The sequence below is a fragment of the Lygodium microphyllum genome, chromosome 16 (genome assembly GCF_053477565.2).
Source record: "Lygodium microphyllum isolate KBCC chromosome 16, Lygodium_microphyllum_v1.1.10, whole genome shotgun sequence".
NCBI classification, from domain to species: domain Eukaryota; kingdom Viridiplantae; phylum Streptophyta; class Polypodiopsida; order Schizaeales; family Lygodiaceae; genus Lygodium; species Lygodium microphyllum.
In genome coordinates this window covers 136,412,725-136,426,930 of record NC_141150.1, presented here as the reverse complement: position 1 = coordinate 136,426,930, position 14,206 = coordinate 136,412,725, and the positions used below count along the sequence as shown (strand labels likewise).

Sequence of the window (14,206 nt, the reverse complement as noted above, 5' to 3'; positions counted from 1 at the left end):
ATTGATTCTTATGATATAAGTCGCGTGCTCCTGGGATAGGAGTAAGGCATGTGTATAATGGTGCAGGTCCCAACGAGAGACGGGTACGTGCTGGCGATGCAACGGATTTGGAGCAGCAAGCTGAGACCCACGAAGGGACCTGTCTTCCTGTATCACGGGATGATGCAGGTATGATGTAGATCGTGTGCGCTATGGTTCTAATTTTGCAACTACGATGATCAAGCTGGATTAGTGATGTAATATTAACCGCGAGATATGATGGATTGTAAATCAGGGCGGTGATATTTGGGTGCTGAATGGAGCAAAGGAATCGCTGGGATTCATTCTGGCTGATGCGGGCTACGAAGTGTGGCTGGGAAGCACACGATCCTCCAAGTTCAGCTATGGCCACCTCACCTACAAGCCATCCGACCCGGTACCTTCTCTCTCTCTCTCTCTCTCTCTCTCTCTCTCTCTCTCTCTCAGAGAGCCCCACAAGACACGCGCCAATGACTTTTTGAGCTTTCCATCCTGGACCTTTTCAATGGTCCTTGCTCCTGTACTTCATTGAGGGCATTCGTCGTGAGCAATCGCTTGTTTCATTTCATTAAGGTCTTAATGTAATGTAATTAGCAAATTGTTGAAACTAAAAATCAAGAAAAACCCTCCTATTACCCATCCCATTTCGGAGGCTCCTTTAGGCTACTTATTGATTTCTTAAAATAATAACCACGAGCATATACTCCCTCTGACTGTATATGTTCATTCATGGTTGCAATGGGCATTCGTAACCAATGTCTTACCCTTAAAATGGCAAGTCATCAAAACTAGACCTTTAGATCCTTGGTAATGGGGTTACTAGAACTTCCTAGGCTTTCTATCCAATTCAAACCCTCTCACAAACGTTCCTCAACTCTTATCTCATAACATCTTTTCTCCAACCACATGTTAAAGTTGATCGTCAATGTTTGTACTTTGAAAGAGATGGTTCCTCCCAAATTTCTTGCAAATCCCTATTATCAACCCAAGGCTACAAATGTCTCAAGGTTACGATGACAATCAGCTATTGAAGCCAAAAACAAGACATTTGGATAGTTTAAAAATGGTTTATTTGAAAGAAATTATGTTTATTGATCCCTTAGTTCTCTTACTTAGAAGATTCAACATCAATGCATGTAGCACCCATGCAACAAGGCCTTCTTGATGCAATATGCATGTAAGCTTAAGAGAGAGAATAGCCTAAAACAATGCATCAAAGTATATTTCTATCAACCTTCCCTCCTAAAAAATTGTGTAATCTTGTTTTATGGGGAGTTGAAACCTAAATATCCTCCAAGTGGACAAAAATGGTCCAAGATTCATGATATGTTTTCCTAAAGTTTTTGCAACTGAAGTACCCTATGACTAGACCTAGATGTTACTTTCGAGATTTAGTGGAAGATTTTTTGGGATTTCCTCAATTGGCAATGGTGTCATAGCTCAAGTGGTTTCGAGTGTCTATGAGCTAAATTAGTGCTTGGGTTCAAGCATTAACACCTCTAGATATACGTATCCAAAAAAACATGGGCTTTAAAAAGACACAAGTCATTTTTGCAAGTGTTGACAGAAATTAGGCATTGCAAGTGGAAATTTTATGTTACAGTGTACAAACTAAATGTTTTCCTTTTTTTAAATGTTCTTTTCATCAAAAAAGAAGACACAAAGGTCAAGAACTAGAAACTTGGTAGAATACCTACAAAATTCTAACATGTGAAAACAACCTTTGCAAATCGGCTGTCTTTGAACAACTAACCATGTGAAAACAAACTTGTATCTTCCCTTCCTTTCAAGGACAAAAACTACAAGCCCTTTTTCCTTTTAAGATGGCCCCACAATTCACTTTAGAGGTGAAAGTATAGTTGGAGGAAAAAACAACTCTTGGATGTGTGCAATGGAAAGAAGCAGGTTGTGGCATGATGCATCCTCTGTTCTTCTAAACACAGAGAGCTGCAAATTACAAGGCCTTCCAATCCAAATAGGGTGAGTTTACAAATTACACGTTTTAGAATCAAACATTCTAGTGCATAGCAAAATATCCATGAAACAATCACATAAGTTGCGTGCCCTAAAATGAGGCAATTATAACTAATGAACCATAAAGGACAATCATAATTTACGAATCATAAAGGATAATTATAATTAATGAACCATAATAAAGGACTAGGAGTCTATCTTTAAGACATCCTTGAAAACTATGAGAAACTTCAATCTTCTAATAAAGGAGTTCAGGATCTTTGAGGGTGTCAATTAAAAACCTTAGAACAAAAAGGGGGGCTGGAAGAAGCAATTTGGGAAAATCCACCCCTCCAATTACATGCAACTTGCAAGTGATGCCGGCTCACGGGCCCTTCCACTTCCAGTGAGTAAATAGGTAGATAGAGATGTATTGTATGTGTACTGCTGCGGCACATGTGCACGGAGAGGGTATGTATGTACGACCATGGAAAGTTGTAGGTGACAGTGTGTCTTCTATTGAATGGACGCACGCATGCATGCCATGGGCGATGATGGATGGATGGATGGATGGATGGATGGATGGCAGGCGTACTGGAACTGGGGCTTCGACGAACTGGCGGCTCAGGACTTGCCTTCCATGCTACGCTTTATCTACGCTCAGACCAACGAGCTCATCTACTACGTCGGCTACTCACAGGTGCTCTCTCTCTCTCTCTCTCTGCAAAAAAAAATCTGTATACATGCCATGCCACATAAGACATACACATGTCTCTGTCTCTCCAAAAAAAAAACTGTATATATGCCACATTAAATATACACATCTCTCTCTCCGAAAAAAATCTGTATACATGCCAAATTATACACATCTCTCTCTCTCTCTCTCTCTCAATTAAAAAAATAAAAAAAATGTATATATGCATAATGCCACATTAAACATACACATCCCTCTCTCTCTCTCTCTCTCTCTATTCCATAATCTGTCTATAAATCACATTAGATATACACATGTTTCCTTGCAGGGCACAATGGCAGCCTTCGCTGCCTTCAGCTCCGGCGCTGGCAGCGTCGCAAGCTTGATCAAGAAAGCAGCCATGCTCAGCCCTGTCGCATACCTTAACCATGTCCGCTCTCCTGTAGTCTCAACGGTCGCTTTGCTGTTCCTTGACAAAGTAAGAAACAGGCATTTCAAGTCTTCCGAGGAAGCTGATTCTTTCTTCATGTTCAGTTTCTGACTTGATCTTCATCTTTTGACCACAAAGGTGCTGCTGGGCGCTGGCATTCATCAGTTCAATCTTTCCAAGTAAAAAAGAGATGCTTCAACTCCTTGTTGTGAAACAGTCAGTTCTGTTAAGGATTTTGGACAATTGCGTTTCTACATATTGATTCTTCTGCTCTGGAATTTGGACAGTAACGCGGGAAAGCAAGTGATCGATACCGTTTGTAAGCACATCAAGCAGAGTAACTGTTACAATCAACTGCTCAGTCTTGTCACAGGTATCCTTTGATTTTTACTGCCTGGTTTCCGTGAACCTGGGGAAGCCATGGATGACAGTTCAAACTGGCTAGAATATAAGCTGTTTTCCGAGATTTCTAAACTAGAAATCTCCAAATTTCAACTGGAAGAACAATTTTAGGTTGCCATACTGTAAAAAGTATAGTAGGTCCCCCACTTTAGACTGAAGGGTAAGAAGTGCACCATGTAGACCCAGGGCCCAAAAGCTGTAATTAATGAGAATCTCGACTTTATTTAAGTGCAACTCAATGTGGGTCTCATTTGTTTGCACTTAACTTTGTTTGAGTTAAGTGCAACTCAATGCGAAACTCATTTCAAGAATGGGAGCCAGGAGTACATGTACATCTGAGCTGAGGCTGGTTACACATCAAATGGTGGATGCTCATTTGTTAAGTTTTAACCAACCAAAAGCACTTATTTAGGGGTTGGGTGTCTGCTCTTCTTTACACATTAGAGAGGACATGACCTGTTGTGTTGAACACCCCCCGCCCGGTTTTGGATGGGGTGATCTTCCTTGCCAAGTTTATAAAGTGACAGACAAGAGTGCACTTTTTGCAAGTGCAACCAATTTTAAAAAATTATATGTTTATTATTTTTCACTTTCTTGAAAAGTGTGTCTGGCTAAAGGTATTGCACCTAAGTCCAAGCCCAATTTCAAAAAGAGTATGCCCACACACTGGGGGGGTTAGGCATCCATCACTTGGTGTGTAACCACCCTGAACTAACAGAGCACGTACTACCAATGTCCACCCTCATGAAACAGAGCCTTTGCCCTTTGTGGAAATTCAACCAGATACAACTAATGGACTCTTTGCATGGATGGTTACATCCCTGGGAAACACTTAGACCAGGTTATCATATGTAATTGCACAAATAGCTTAAGCAACCATAACAAGTCATTCAGCAATAATATGTTTTGCAGAGGCAGTAAACACAGTGAGACATCAATAGACAGCTGTACCATAATAAACAGCCAGTACCCTAACAAACTAGCCAGGTTTTGCCACCTGAATGTATTTTGGCTCAGAGTACAAAATACACCTTGAAGACCAAGCAGGTGAAGTTTGGATGCTGATCTAGATGTGATGATGCCTCAAGTGAGCTTGACCAATGCTGATGCAACTAATAGTCTCCTGCTGATGCTGTTATCTGCACGCTTAATCTATAAACAGAATTTCTGCACATATACAATTTTAGTGAAGATAGGCTGCTGCAGGACTCCAAGACAATAACTAGTGACATATTCTTGCCAATAAAAAGAAAGTATTCTAAGGCGTGTCAGAAGTTCTAGAGCACATGCCACTGAGATCAATATAGCAGTTACAATGTAGGAGTATGGATCTTTACAATTAAACGAGTCAGTCATATTCTAGGGCAAGTACCAAGTTATGGCTCCAATCCAGCTCGTCCAATGCTCGGCCCTCACAAATTCTAGCCATTGTGCACCTCCTTTCTGACAAGGAACAGAGCTTGTTAGCAGTGTATTCAATGTGGCCATTTGCTGTCTTTAAGCCCCATCACAAAATCTGCAGTGGAAAACAGGAGCAGCTCTGACTTGTTTTACGCATTTTGGTTTTGGCCATTTTCACATTTTGGATTTATTTGGGCAGTGATTCATGACTAGTCAGTTTTAGTGACTTACAGGCATCTTGCCCTAAGGGCCAAGGCGAGCTGCATGATTTGTTCCCGTCTGGTTGAGGTGGTCTCACTGATAAATGCTGTTATCTATGCCTGCCATTTTGTTTTTCATCTTCTTGTATTTCCACAAGTGCTCTCTTATTAGACTGGGATGATTTTTTGTGATACATTTTTTTCACGATGCTTCTTGACACAACAGCTCTACCAAAAAGCAAGGCTCAGATGTGTGTCATATTTGAAAACTAATGAAAATTTATGACCTGACAAGGTTTATAACCTTTGCTTTTATGTCACATAGGCCCATTGGCAGTTGGGACTAATGTCAAGTTAGTTCAAAACCTTAGTCCAAATGGTATTTTGAAAACATATGGTGTCAAGATATGGAAAGGTGTACAAGAGTTAGAAAGGTGGTTCTGTAACTAGACAGTCCATTATCTAGCAAGACATGTAATGAACAAACTCAAAGAATAGGAGAATGAGGATAATCTATATGATAGATGAGAATTGAAATGATCATGGAAATGAATGAACTGAAGCAATGACCTTAGCAAGATACAAGGCAGTGAAATGAGAGTCAATTATAGAAGGAGCCCAAGCTAGAGTGAAGGCTCTATCCAAAAAGGTGTAGAAGAGATGCCATGACCAATAGAATGGAGTATGTCATCATTGGTGTGGATCCCGAGTAGGTAGGGGTCCTAAAATAGGAGAAGACTGGCTATTGTCTCAACTCCAAACGCATAATAGGAGAAGATTGGCTATTGTCTCAACTCCATACGCATTATCAACTCATGTTTCATGGCTGCAAACTGCAATTTCTGCAACAAAGAAGAGAAGAATGGTTATCTCCAAACTTATGCCTCTCAAATAAGAGAGAAAGAGACCCCAAATAGCCAAGTTGAAGTTTCTAAATGAGTAGCCGGTTGTTGCTTAATCCAATCTTATTTTTTATTAAGGGCTAATTAATGACTTGGCCATTAATCATAGGTGAGCACTCAAGGCCTGCTTTATAACTTGAGTGACTAGCTTATTGGATGAAACTTTCAAATGATCGTTATACCTAAGATACGAACTTTTAATCAATGAAAGTTTTACATCACACCTTGTGTCCTTTGCCCCATCCCTGTACCACATAGCCTATACACTTGTCCACTACATATCCCGGTATCAAATCCTTCACTACTACTAGTATACTGGTCACTATATGAAGAGCTAGGGGTACCAAAAGTAGAGTTTATTTTAAATTAAATCATCAAGCCCATTTCTCAGTTTGGCGATACTAAGGTAATACATATCAAGCTGGCTTGATTAGAAAGGGCTACAAAAGTTGCACTCTAGGTAGCAACAGTTGGATGCCAACAAAGAAGAAAAGTATGGGTTTTGAGTGTTGAAGTAGTCCAAAAACAATACAAAGTGCATTTAGTAGTACGAAAGCTAGATTTTGGCTATAGCAGTAGTGCGAAGCAACACAATTTGCATTTGTGACACAGGGGTTGAACATGGTTGCATGGCTGGCTGGAATGACAACCTAAGCAATAGGGAGTAAATGCCATGCAACAAACAGCTATATTTTGATGTGGAACAACACCGTGGAAAATCTAGAGCAATTGATTATGTGATAACACTATCAATGAACAACACAAACTTGCATTTGGCCTAAGGCAGTAGCATAGCAAACTGAATGAGTTGAAAAGGGCCGCAAAAGCTGTGTATTGGGTAGCAATAGAAATGCCAGTTGTGTATTGATGATGCAGCAACAACAACCAACGTTGTGAAGGGTGACAACAATCATAGATAAGGTAGGGACCATCTATGAGAAAGTAGATTTTGCAAAGAGAAAGCAGAAACATGTACAATAGCTAGTGATGACAAAATCTCTAAAACTCAAAGAACAAATGAATAATGAAAAATGAGATACAATGGAAAAACAAGGTAGTATGCTCCAATTATTATATTCGTTTGTCTTCAATACTTAATATTTCAAGAAATTAAGAAAACAAATTCTTAAAGCTGAATATGATGATAAATCAAAAAATTACAACCATAGAAACGTAATAGTAATGGAGACAAGATTGATGGTTGAAGATGGGTATACCACCCTCCATCCCCTCCCCTGAAGGAATGTATATTCTTACTCAACCAAAGTCCTTTAGGAAAGAGCTCAGTTACAGTCCTAGATAGTGAAGAGTAGTAGTTTTCACTCTCACAAAATCATGTTAAGATGTACATACACATACATCACTTACTATGCAATAAAAACGATTGATTTCATTACAAGATGAGAATAGAAAGAAGAAAAATCAACCTGTCTCTGTTGATGAATAGCAATAGATTAATATGACTTGCTTTTTGTTCTTGAAATGGAAGAAAAGCTTGAGGAGGGCTTATAAGGAATTTGCAAGTCTGTTGCCTTGTAAAAAAAATAATTTTAAAAAAGGGAATATGGAGGTATTCAATGGAGTGGAGGATGATGATGTATATGAATGAGATAAATTTAGGCTATCTTCAACTATACTGTACAAGAGTTTACCACCAAGAAAATTTAGCTAGATTCTAAAATAAGGCAAAATGAGCTCTCTGTATTTAAAAAAAAAAGGAGAGCTTGTGCAAAAAATAAAAGTGGAGTAACACAAGACAAGTGTCCCAACCATATATCATTCACAAAACTTACTATTTTCAAAACATCATCCCTAGTTTTTTGGACTAGCAATTTTAGACCAATCCAAAACTTATAAATTTTAGAGATCTCGTAAAATTTAGAGATTCCCTAAAATTTAGGGACGCCCCTTATATAGATGTCATGTGAAAGCTCTTTACGAGTACATTATAAAAACATTACTAAAATCTTCATAGGTGTTTTATATATGCATTTTAAGCTTTCAATCTACACATGTACATTGTTGAAACATGTCATCGTCATGTTATCTTGCTAATTGTAACTATTTGTTCGAGCGGATCTAGCCCATACTTCAAGGTATTAATCCTTTCTGTGTGTAAGTCTCATCCTAATATACTTGAGTTTTAATCAAGTGCCCAATCAAGTCATATAGATAGAAGTGTGTTCTTTCTTTTCTTCAACCCACTATGTGGATCCACCATAACTTATGAGCGCTCATCAGTGACCAGCTCTAATGCACTTTTATTTGTATCTAGTAAGTGAAAAGAAAAGAAATTTAATAAACAATTAAATAATAGGAAGAATACATTAGCAAGACTTCTCTTCGTTGCTCCTCGTAGTAGGCACAAACAAAAGAGAAGAAGATTGTATTTCTTAATCATAGTGATCCGCACCACAATGTCTATGCAATTTGCCAATATCTTGCCTTTATGCAAGCTTGGAAAAAATGCAGCTGGTTGTTGTAACTTGTTTTTTTTTAATTTTGCAAACAATCCACCGGTTTTTATTTGTCACATTAATAAGTATGATATTAATTTTGATCATGCCTTCAAAACTATTTTAACACTAACACCTTAGACCATCACTATGACATATTTCACCATGTTTCGTTAGTGGTTGCACACGTGATATGTCTTCCGTGTAAATCCTTCTATCCACATGACTCACCTACTATATTATCACCCTTGCATGTCCCATCACTTGCCTTATATATGAGTACAAGTATGTGGCTAGTGCGCACATGCATTACACATTGGATCCATGGAAGCAATTAAAGCATTTCAGGTACATTTGGGGAGCCACTCTAGAGTGTTCACCTAGCACAAAAGGATATCTTGGCTAGGTGGCTCCACTAAGAAACGTAAGAGAATAAGGGGCACCTTGAGGCTATGTGGGACTTCCCTACCATATGGCTATCTAAGGATTAGGATAAGGTAGATTGTGCACGTGCAATTTTTAGCAACAAAACACTATAAGGTAGAGTGACACTTGCCCAAGACGATGGTGCAATGGGTATATGTAAGGTGCATTGTGTATGGGTGTTCTCGGCAACAAAGCACCATAAGGCATAATAATGACACTCACCTGAGGTTAGGTGAAGCCTTAAGGTGTAGGTGGTGTTCTTGACAATGAAGCACCTTAAGGTATAGTTGTACTTGACTAATGGGTACAAATAAGGTACATTATGTAAAGTTGAAGTTCCCCACAAGGAAGCACCACACATGGTCACTTGAGGATAAGGTGCATTGTACATGGGTGGGATTCCCATCAATGTAGCACAAAAGGGCCAAGCAATAGCACTCCGCAAATGAACACAATATATGCTAGATGGCAATAAGACTACAAAGTGTGAGTGTATAGAATGAAAAACGGAAAAAGCTTGCTAAGGATTCTAGTAGATAACTAAGCTAAATGTCCTATATGATGAGGAAAGGGTGGGTGTGGTGAGTTTTGAGAGTGGGATACACCTAAAATATGCTTATATGAAGCAAATGTGAACTTTGAGATATGCCTAATTGAGTTCTTGTACCTCTAGACAATTCACATATTGCTATAGATCTAGGTCTAATCGAGATGACTTGCTACCTATACCTACATATTAGTTGGAGCAACAAAGAGAGCATGTGCCTCATACAAAGCAAAAGGCATATACAGAGCATGGCTGAGATAAAGACATTGGATTGCTAGTCATTCCAAAAGTGATCCTCTCCCCAAGCTGAGAGTTATGCATTCTCACTAGCTAGCTACCTCAATTGAAGTGCACCTCCCTCTAGCCACATATCACATTGGTTGAGATGCTCTAATGGGAGCGATAGTAAGTGCTCCGATAAAGTGTGACCTTCTCTCCACGATATGTGAGAGATGAAGGAAGCAATTCATGTGCAATGATCAGCTTAGATGGTCCACAACAGCTCAAACATGAACATTATGCTCTAATACCATGTGAGGATTTGATATCGTATGTGGACAAGTGAGTTGTAATTATAGGCACAAACAAATAAACGAACTCAAGTGACACGAGAAGGATGGTGGTCTATATGATAATGGACAATTAAAATGATGATGAAAATGAATGAAACGAAACAATAACTTGAGTGAGGTACAATGCCGTAGAATGAGAGCCAAACATAGAAGGAGCCAAAGCAAAACATATAATGCTCCGCCCAAATGTTCCATGGCAACTCAAATGTGAACATTGCACTCTGATACCATGTGAGGATTTGATACCAAATGTGCCACTTCTCCAACGTCATCCAAGACTGCATGTGGCATTTCGGAATCCATTCGAGGTAGGAAACATTCTCGAAGCTGTCATCGGTGTCTCCAACTCCTCCAACACGCCTCATCCTGAGTCCACTCAGGACACGAAAGTTTGAGGCCCATTGTATCATACCCGCATAGTCTGATTCATTCATTCATTCACTCTTCATTCCGAGTTCTCTTCTCCTTGAGTTCTATTGCTTTTACTGTGTTCTTGTTGTTCCCTTTTTGAGTTCTCCTTCCCTATTTAGGCATTTATTTACACCAAAGTCTATTGCTTATGATCTTTTCCCAACAAAGTGAGTGACAAAAGAAGAATGAGCTACCATCTACTTAACTCCTATCAAACTCCTCTAGGGACCACACAAATTGAATGCATGCTAACTTCATCACATGGACATACTCCTAGTACACACTACTTCGAAAGCATACAAGAGAAATATTCATCTAAGGCAAGTAATTCTACTATGAATTAGATGACATAAAAGCTATCCAAGCACCAAGTATTCCTTACAATTGGAGTAAATGCTTTCCTTTAAACATGGACCATCACGTACTCTAGGCATTCCACCCTTAGCCCCAAACTGCCTACTGGAATAAGCAAACCCCACTAAGATGTAAAATTGTTAGCTCTACCTCTCACACCTCCGAAGAGACATTTGGCCCCATGCAAGTTTCTTGGACTTGATGACTAGCTTCACAAATGGAACTACTATGTTTAGTAGCCATTGAGCAACAAACTGCAAAGGAGAACAAAAGTCTTGGAATGCACCAAGTGCCACCTATCTATACGTATTAGAGCTCAACATCTCCCTAGACAGGCAGTCCGCATGGCAGCACAGTAGGGGTCCCCTTGGCAGTTGACGCAGCAAGTCGAACGGCTTTTCTATCCAATCGCCGACTTGGTATTTCTAGCCATTTTCTTGCTGGCCTATTTATTGGCCTCACTCTTCACATTCTCTGTCAGTTGTGCTCCCAGTTTTCAAGCTGCAAACCATGGAGATTGCCCTTGGGGTTCACAGAGAATTCAAGGTGGGGACATACGCAAACATTCTCTCTACATGTGTGTATATTTATGCATCCTTATACAGCATTCTTCACTGCAGATTCTTTTTTTTTTTTTTTCGTAAATTCACTGCACATTCTCTCTCTCTCTCTCTCTCTCTCTCTCTCTCTCTCTCTCTCTCTCTCTCTCTCTCTCAATTATTCACTTCCACACTACTTCACTCTGACATGGTATCAGAACATTGAAGGACTGACCTAGGGTGGACCAACCTGAAGAGGAGATTTCAATGCGACACAAGGCTGTATTTTCAATGTTGAAGGGCGAGCAAGAAGGCTACCTATGAGAACAAGGCTGAGGAGAGCGCGGATGCGCAAGAAAGGAGAATATTTACTAAAGCTACTACTGGTTTTTGCTGTTAGAGAAGGAAGAAGGCTGTGTTTTGGACCTTCAAGTGCAAATATTACCTTTTCATCGCCTCCGGCGAGTGAAGGAGGAGCGGAACGAGCGGCAAAGAACCCTAGTAGGCTGCATTCTCACAATCAGAGGTGGTTGTTTTTGGTGTTTTGCGCAAGCATTGTCAATGAAGATGTTTTCTGAGACCAAGACAAAGTTTCAAGCAATCATAGACCGGAAGGTGCCCGTGTTACCGGCTCTTCCATCAGATCAAAAGCTCAATGGCGAGAATTACCGCATCTAGTGGGTCATGATGCTTGTCATTTTGGAGTCCTATGATTTGGCGAAGCTTGTTACGGAGGCTATTCATCGTCCTTCTTTTTGAGACGAGTCCAGACTCTCTTCCAGTGATAAGGTAGAGTTGGCAAAGACATTCGAATAAACTCAATGCTTGCACTCGCCCATTTTTATTTCTCTCATGCACCACAGCTGTAATCTCTCATATTGAGCATTTGACAATTGCCTGAGAGATATGGCTGGAGCTTGATCAGATGTACAATCGCATGAATGGCATGAAACGAGTTTCTTTGGAAGTGTAGATGAGAACCATGAGTGTCAACAAGTCATCTTCCATGCGGAAGCATATTAACAAGCTATGGCAGCTTCAGATGCAAATACAAAACACAAGAAAGATGATCACTTCTGAAGACATGGCGATAACTCTTCTTTCACAATTACCGCCCCATTTCAGTGGTTTTTATTCTACTTTGATTGCTTCAAGGCGGTCTGAGACTCTTCAGTGGGAAGAGTTGGTTCCTATGGTCTAGGATCAAGAGGTGAAATTGAAAGGAACCAATGCTTCTGAATCTGAGGCTTTGGTTGGTCAGTCCTCTCAAAAGAAGGGAAATGACCAAAAGAAGGAGGAGGACAAATCCAACGATAAAGAAAAGGAGTCCACTTTGTCACATCTGTGGCAAGACAGGTCACTGGAAGAAGGATTGTCTCAACAAGGAGAAGAAGGATAAAGAGAAGAAGAAGAAATCTTCAAAGGATTTCAGAGCAGTGGCTACTCCCTCATCAATTGCTTTCCTCTACTTGGAGATGGTTGAGGATTTGACTCTAATGGCTTCTAATGCTACATTGATGGCCCCATACACTTGGAAGTGGATTGTTGATAGGACACATGACTCCTTCTTCAGCAGGTGTTGCTCATTTGTGGCCGTCACATAGCCAAATTCTCATTGGTAATAGTTCGTCTATTCCTATTCAAGGACAGGATAACATGCATCTTATTCTAGATGGGCGAGGCAGTGCCCATACATCTAAGGTACTTTATGTGCCGGGACCTTGGGTTACCATCTTTCAGTGCACAAGATTTGTGCCCTCCGCCTTTTGGTTGAATTTGATGTGAATTTTTTTCAAATTCTTGATCGTGGATCAAGACGGGTTCTTTCGTTACGTTATGAGGAGAATGGAGTCTATAAGTTACAGTCTTCTTCTGCCTTGATTTCTCTTTTTCTTACCTCACAAACTCAATCCGAGCTTTGGCATGCTCGGTTTGGTCACTTCAACTATGATTACCTTCGAAAGGCATCAATGGGACAACTTATTCGAGGTTTGCCGGATATTGTAGTGAGCCAATAGCCTTGGGTATCTTGCATTCGTGGAAAGCAGACTCATGATGATGTTCCCAACAAGGCTTTGAGGCGATTTTCAATACCCTTGGAGCTTATTTGCACCAATCTTTGTGGAACAATGAGAACGGAGTTCCTTAGAGGGAGCTTGTATTTCATGCTAATTGTGGATGATTATAGCAGAATGACATGGGCTTATTTCTTGAAGCTAACGTCGGAGGCTTTCTCCAACTTTAAGGATTGGTTGCTCTTTGAGGAGAACCAATCTTTTCTAAGACTCTCAAATCAGTGTGTCCTTGATTTTTTTGAGTAGCAGGAGAGAGAAAATGAAAGAAAAATAGAACTTGAAGTTGCAATGGCTATGGAGGGTCTATCTAGGGTTTCCTGGCCAACTTGTTTATCGTTTACAGTAGCGTATACAAGCGATTATTTTAAAAGATCTCTGGTGGGTAAAAGGCTCATAAAGTGGGCTTAAATTGCCCTAAGATTGCAGGGTAGATCTCGGCGTGTGCTGGTCGCGTCGACTATACGACCACGATAGGACACAGATATGTCAACGACGTTGAATTTTCAAAATGATGGGCTTATTTTGCATTGATCACGTCGATTTTTGTGCCATGTTGTGTCAAGAAACGTGTGGTGGGAAGACTTGCTCAAGATGCTGCGCCGAACACACACAAAATGCACAAGGAGAAGCTCACTCAAGAGACAAGAAGAGAGATGGAGGCCAAAACGTTTTCTTGCTGGTTTCTTCTTCTTCTTTCACACACTTTTACAATGTACACAAAGTATAGATAAGATACAACATAAAGGAAAGTGGCCTACTAAGTCAAACAATGCATAACCGACTACACTAGTCAACTGGCGCTATAACTATGCCAGCTGTAAATAGG

At 40.1% G+C, this 14,206-nt stretch overlaps 1 protein-coding gene and 1 long non-coding RNA gene across 3 annotated transcripts in view; one reads left to right on the top strand and one right to left on the bottom strand.

Moving 5' to 3' along the window:
- The window catches only part of LOC148023477 (triacylglycerol lipase 1-like), a 49,029-nt gene that overhangs the window by 725 nt on the left and 34,098 nt on the right, over positions 1-14,206 (top strand). For both annotated transcript variants that reach the window (XM_087696465.1, XM_087696464.1), the window contains exons 2-7: positions 67-168; positions 275-415; positions 2,561-2,671; positions 2,994-3,143; positions 3,234-3,274; positions 3,383-3,468. In XM_087696465.1, coding sequence (XP_087552591.1) covers positions 67-168; positions 275-415; positions 2,561-2,671; positions 2,994-3,143; positions 3,234-3,274; positions 3,383-3,468 — 631 coding nt within the window. The remainder of the gene's footprint in view (positions 1-66; positions 169-274; positions 416-2,560; positions 2,672-2,993; positions 3,144-3,233; positions 3,275-3,382; positions 3,469-14,206) is intronic.
- The window catches only part of LOC148023476 (uncharacterized), a 46,376-nt gene continuing 35,307 nt past the window's right edge, over positions 3,138-14,206 (bottom strand). The window contains exon 3 of the long non-coding RNA XR_015693652.1: positions 3,138-3,504. This is a non-coding gene — a long non-coding RNA (uncharacterized LOC148023476). The remainder of the gene's footprint in view (positions 3,505-14,206) is intronic.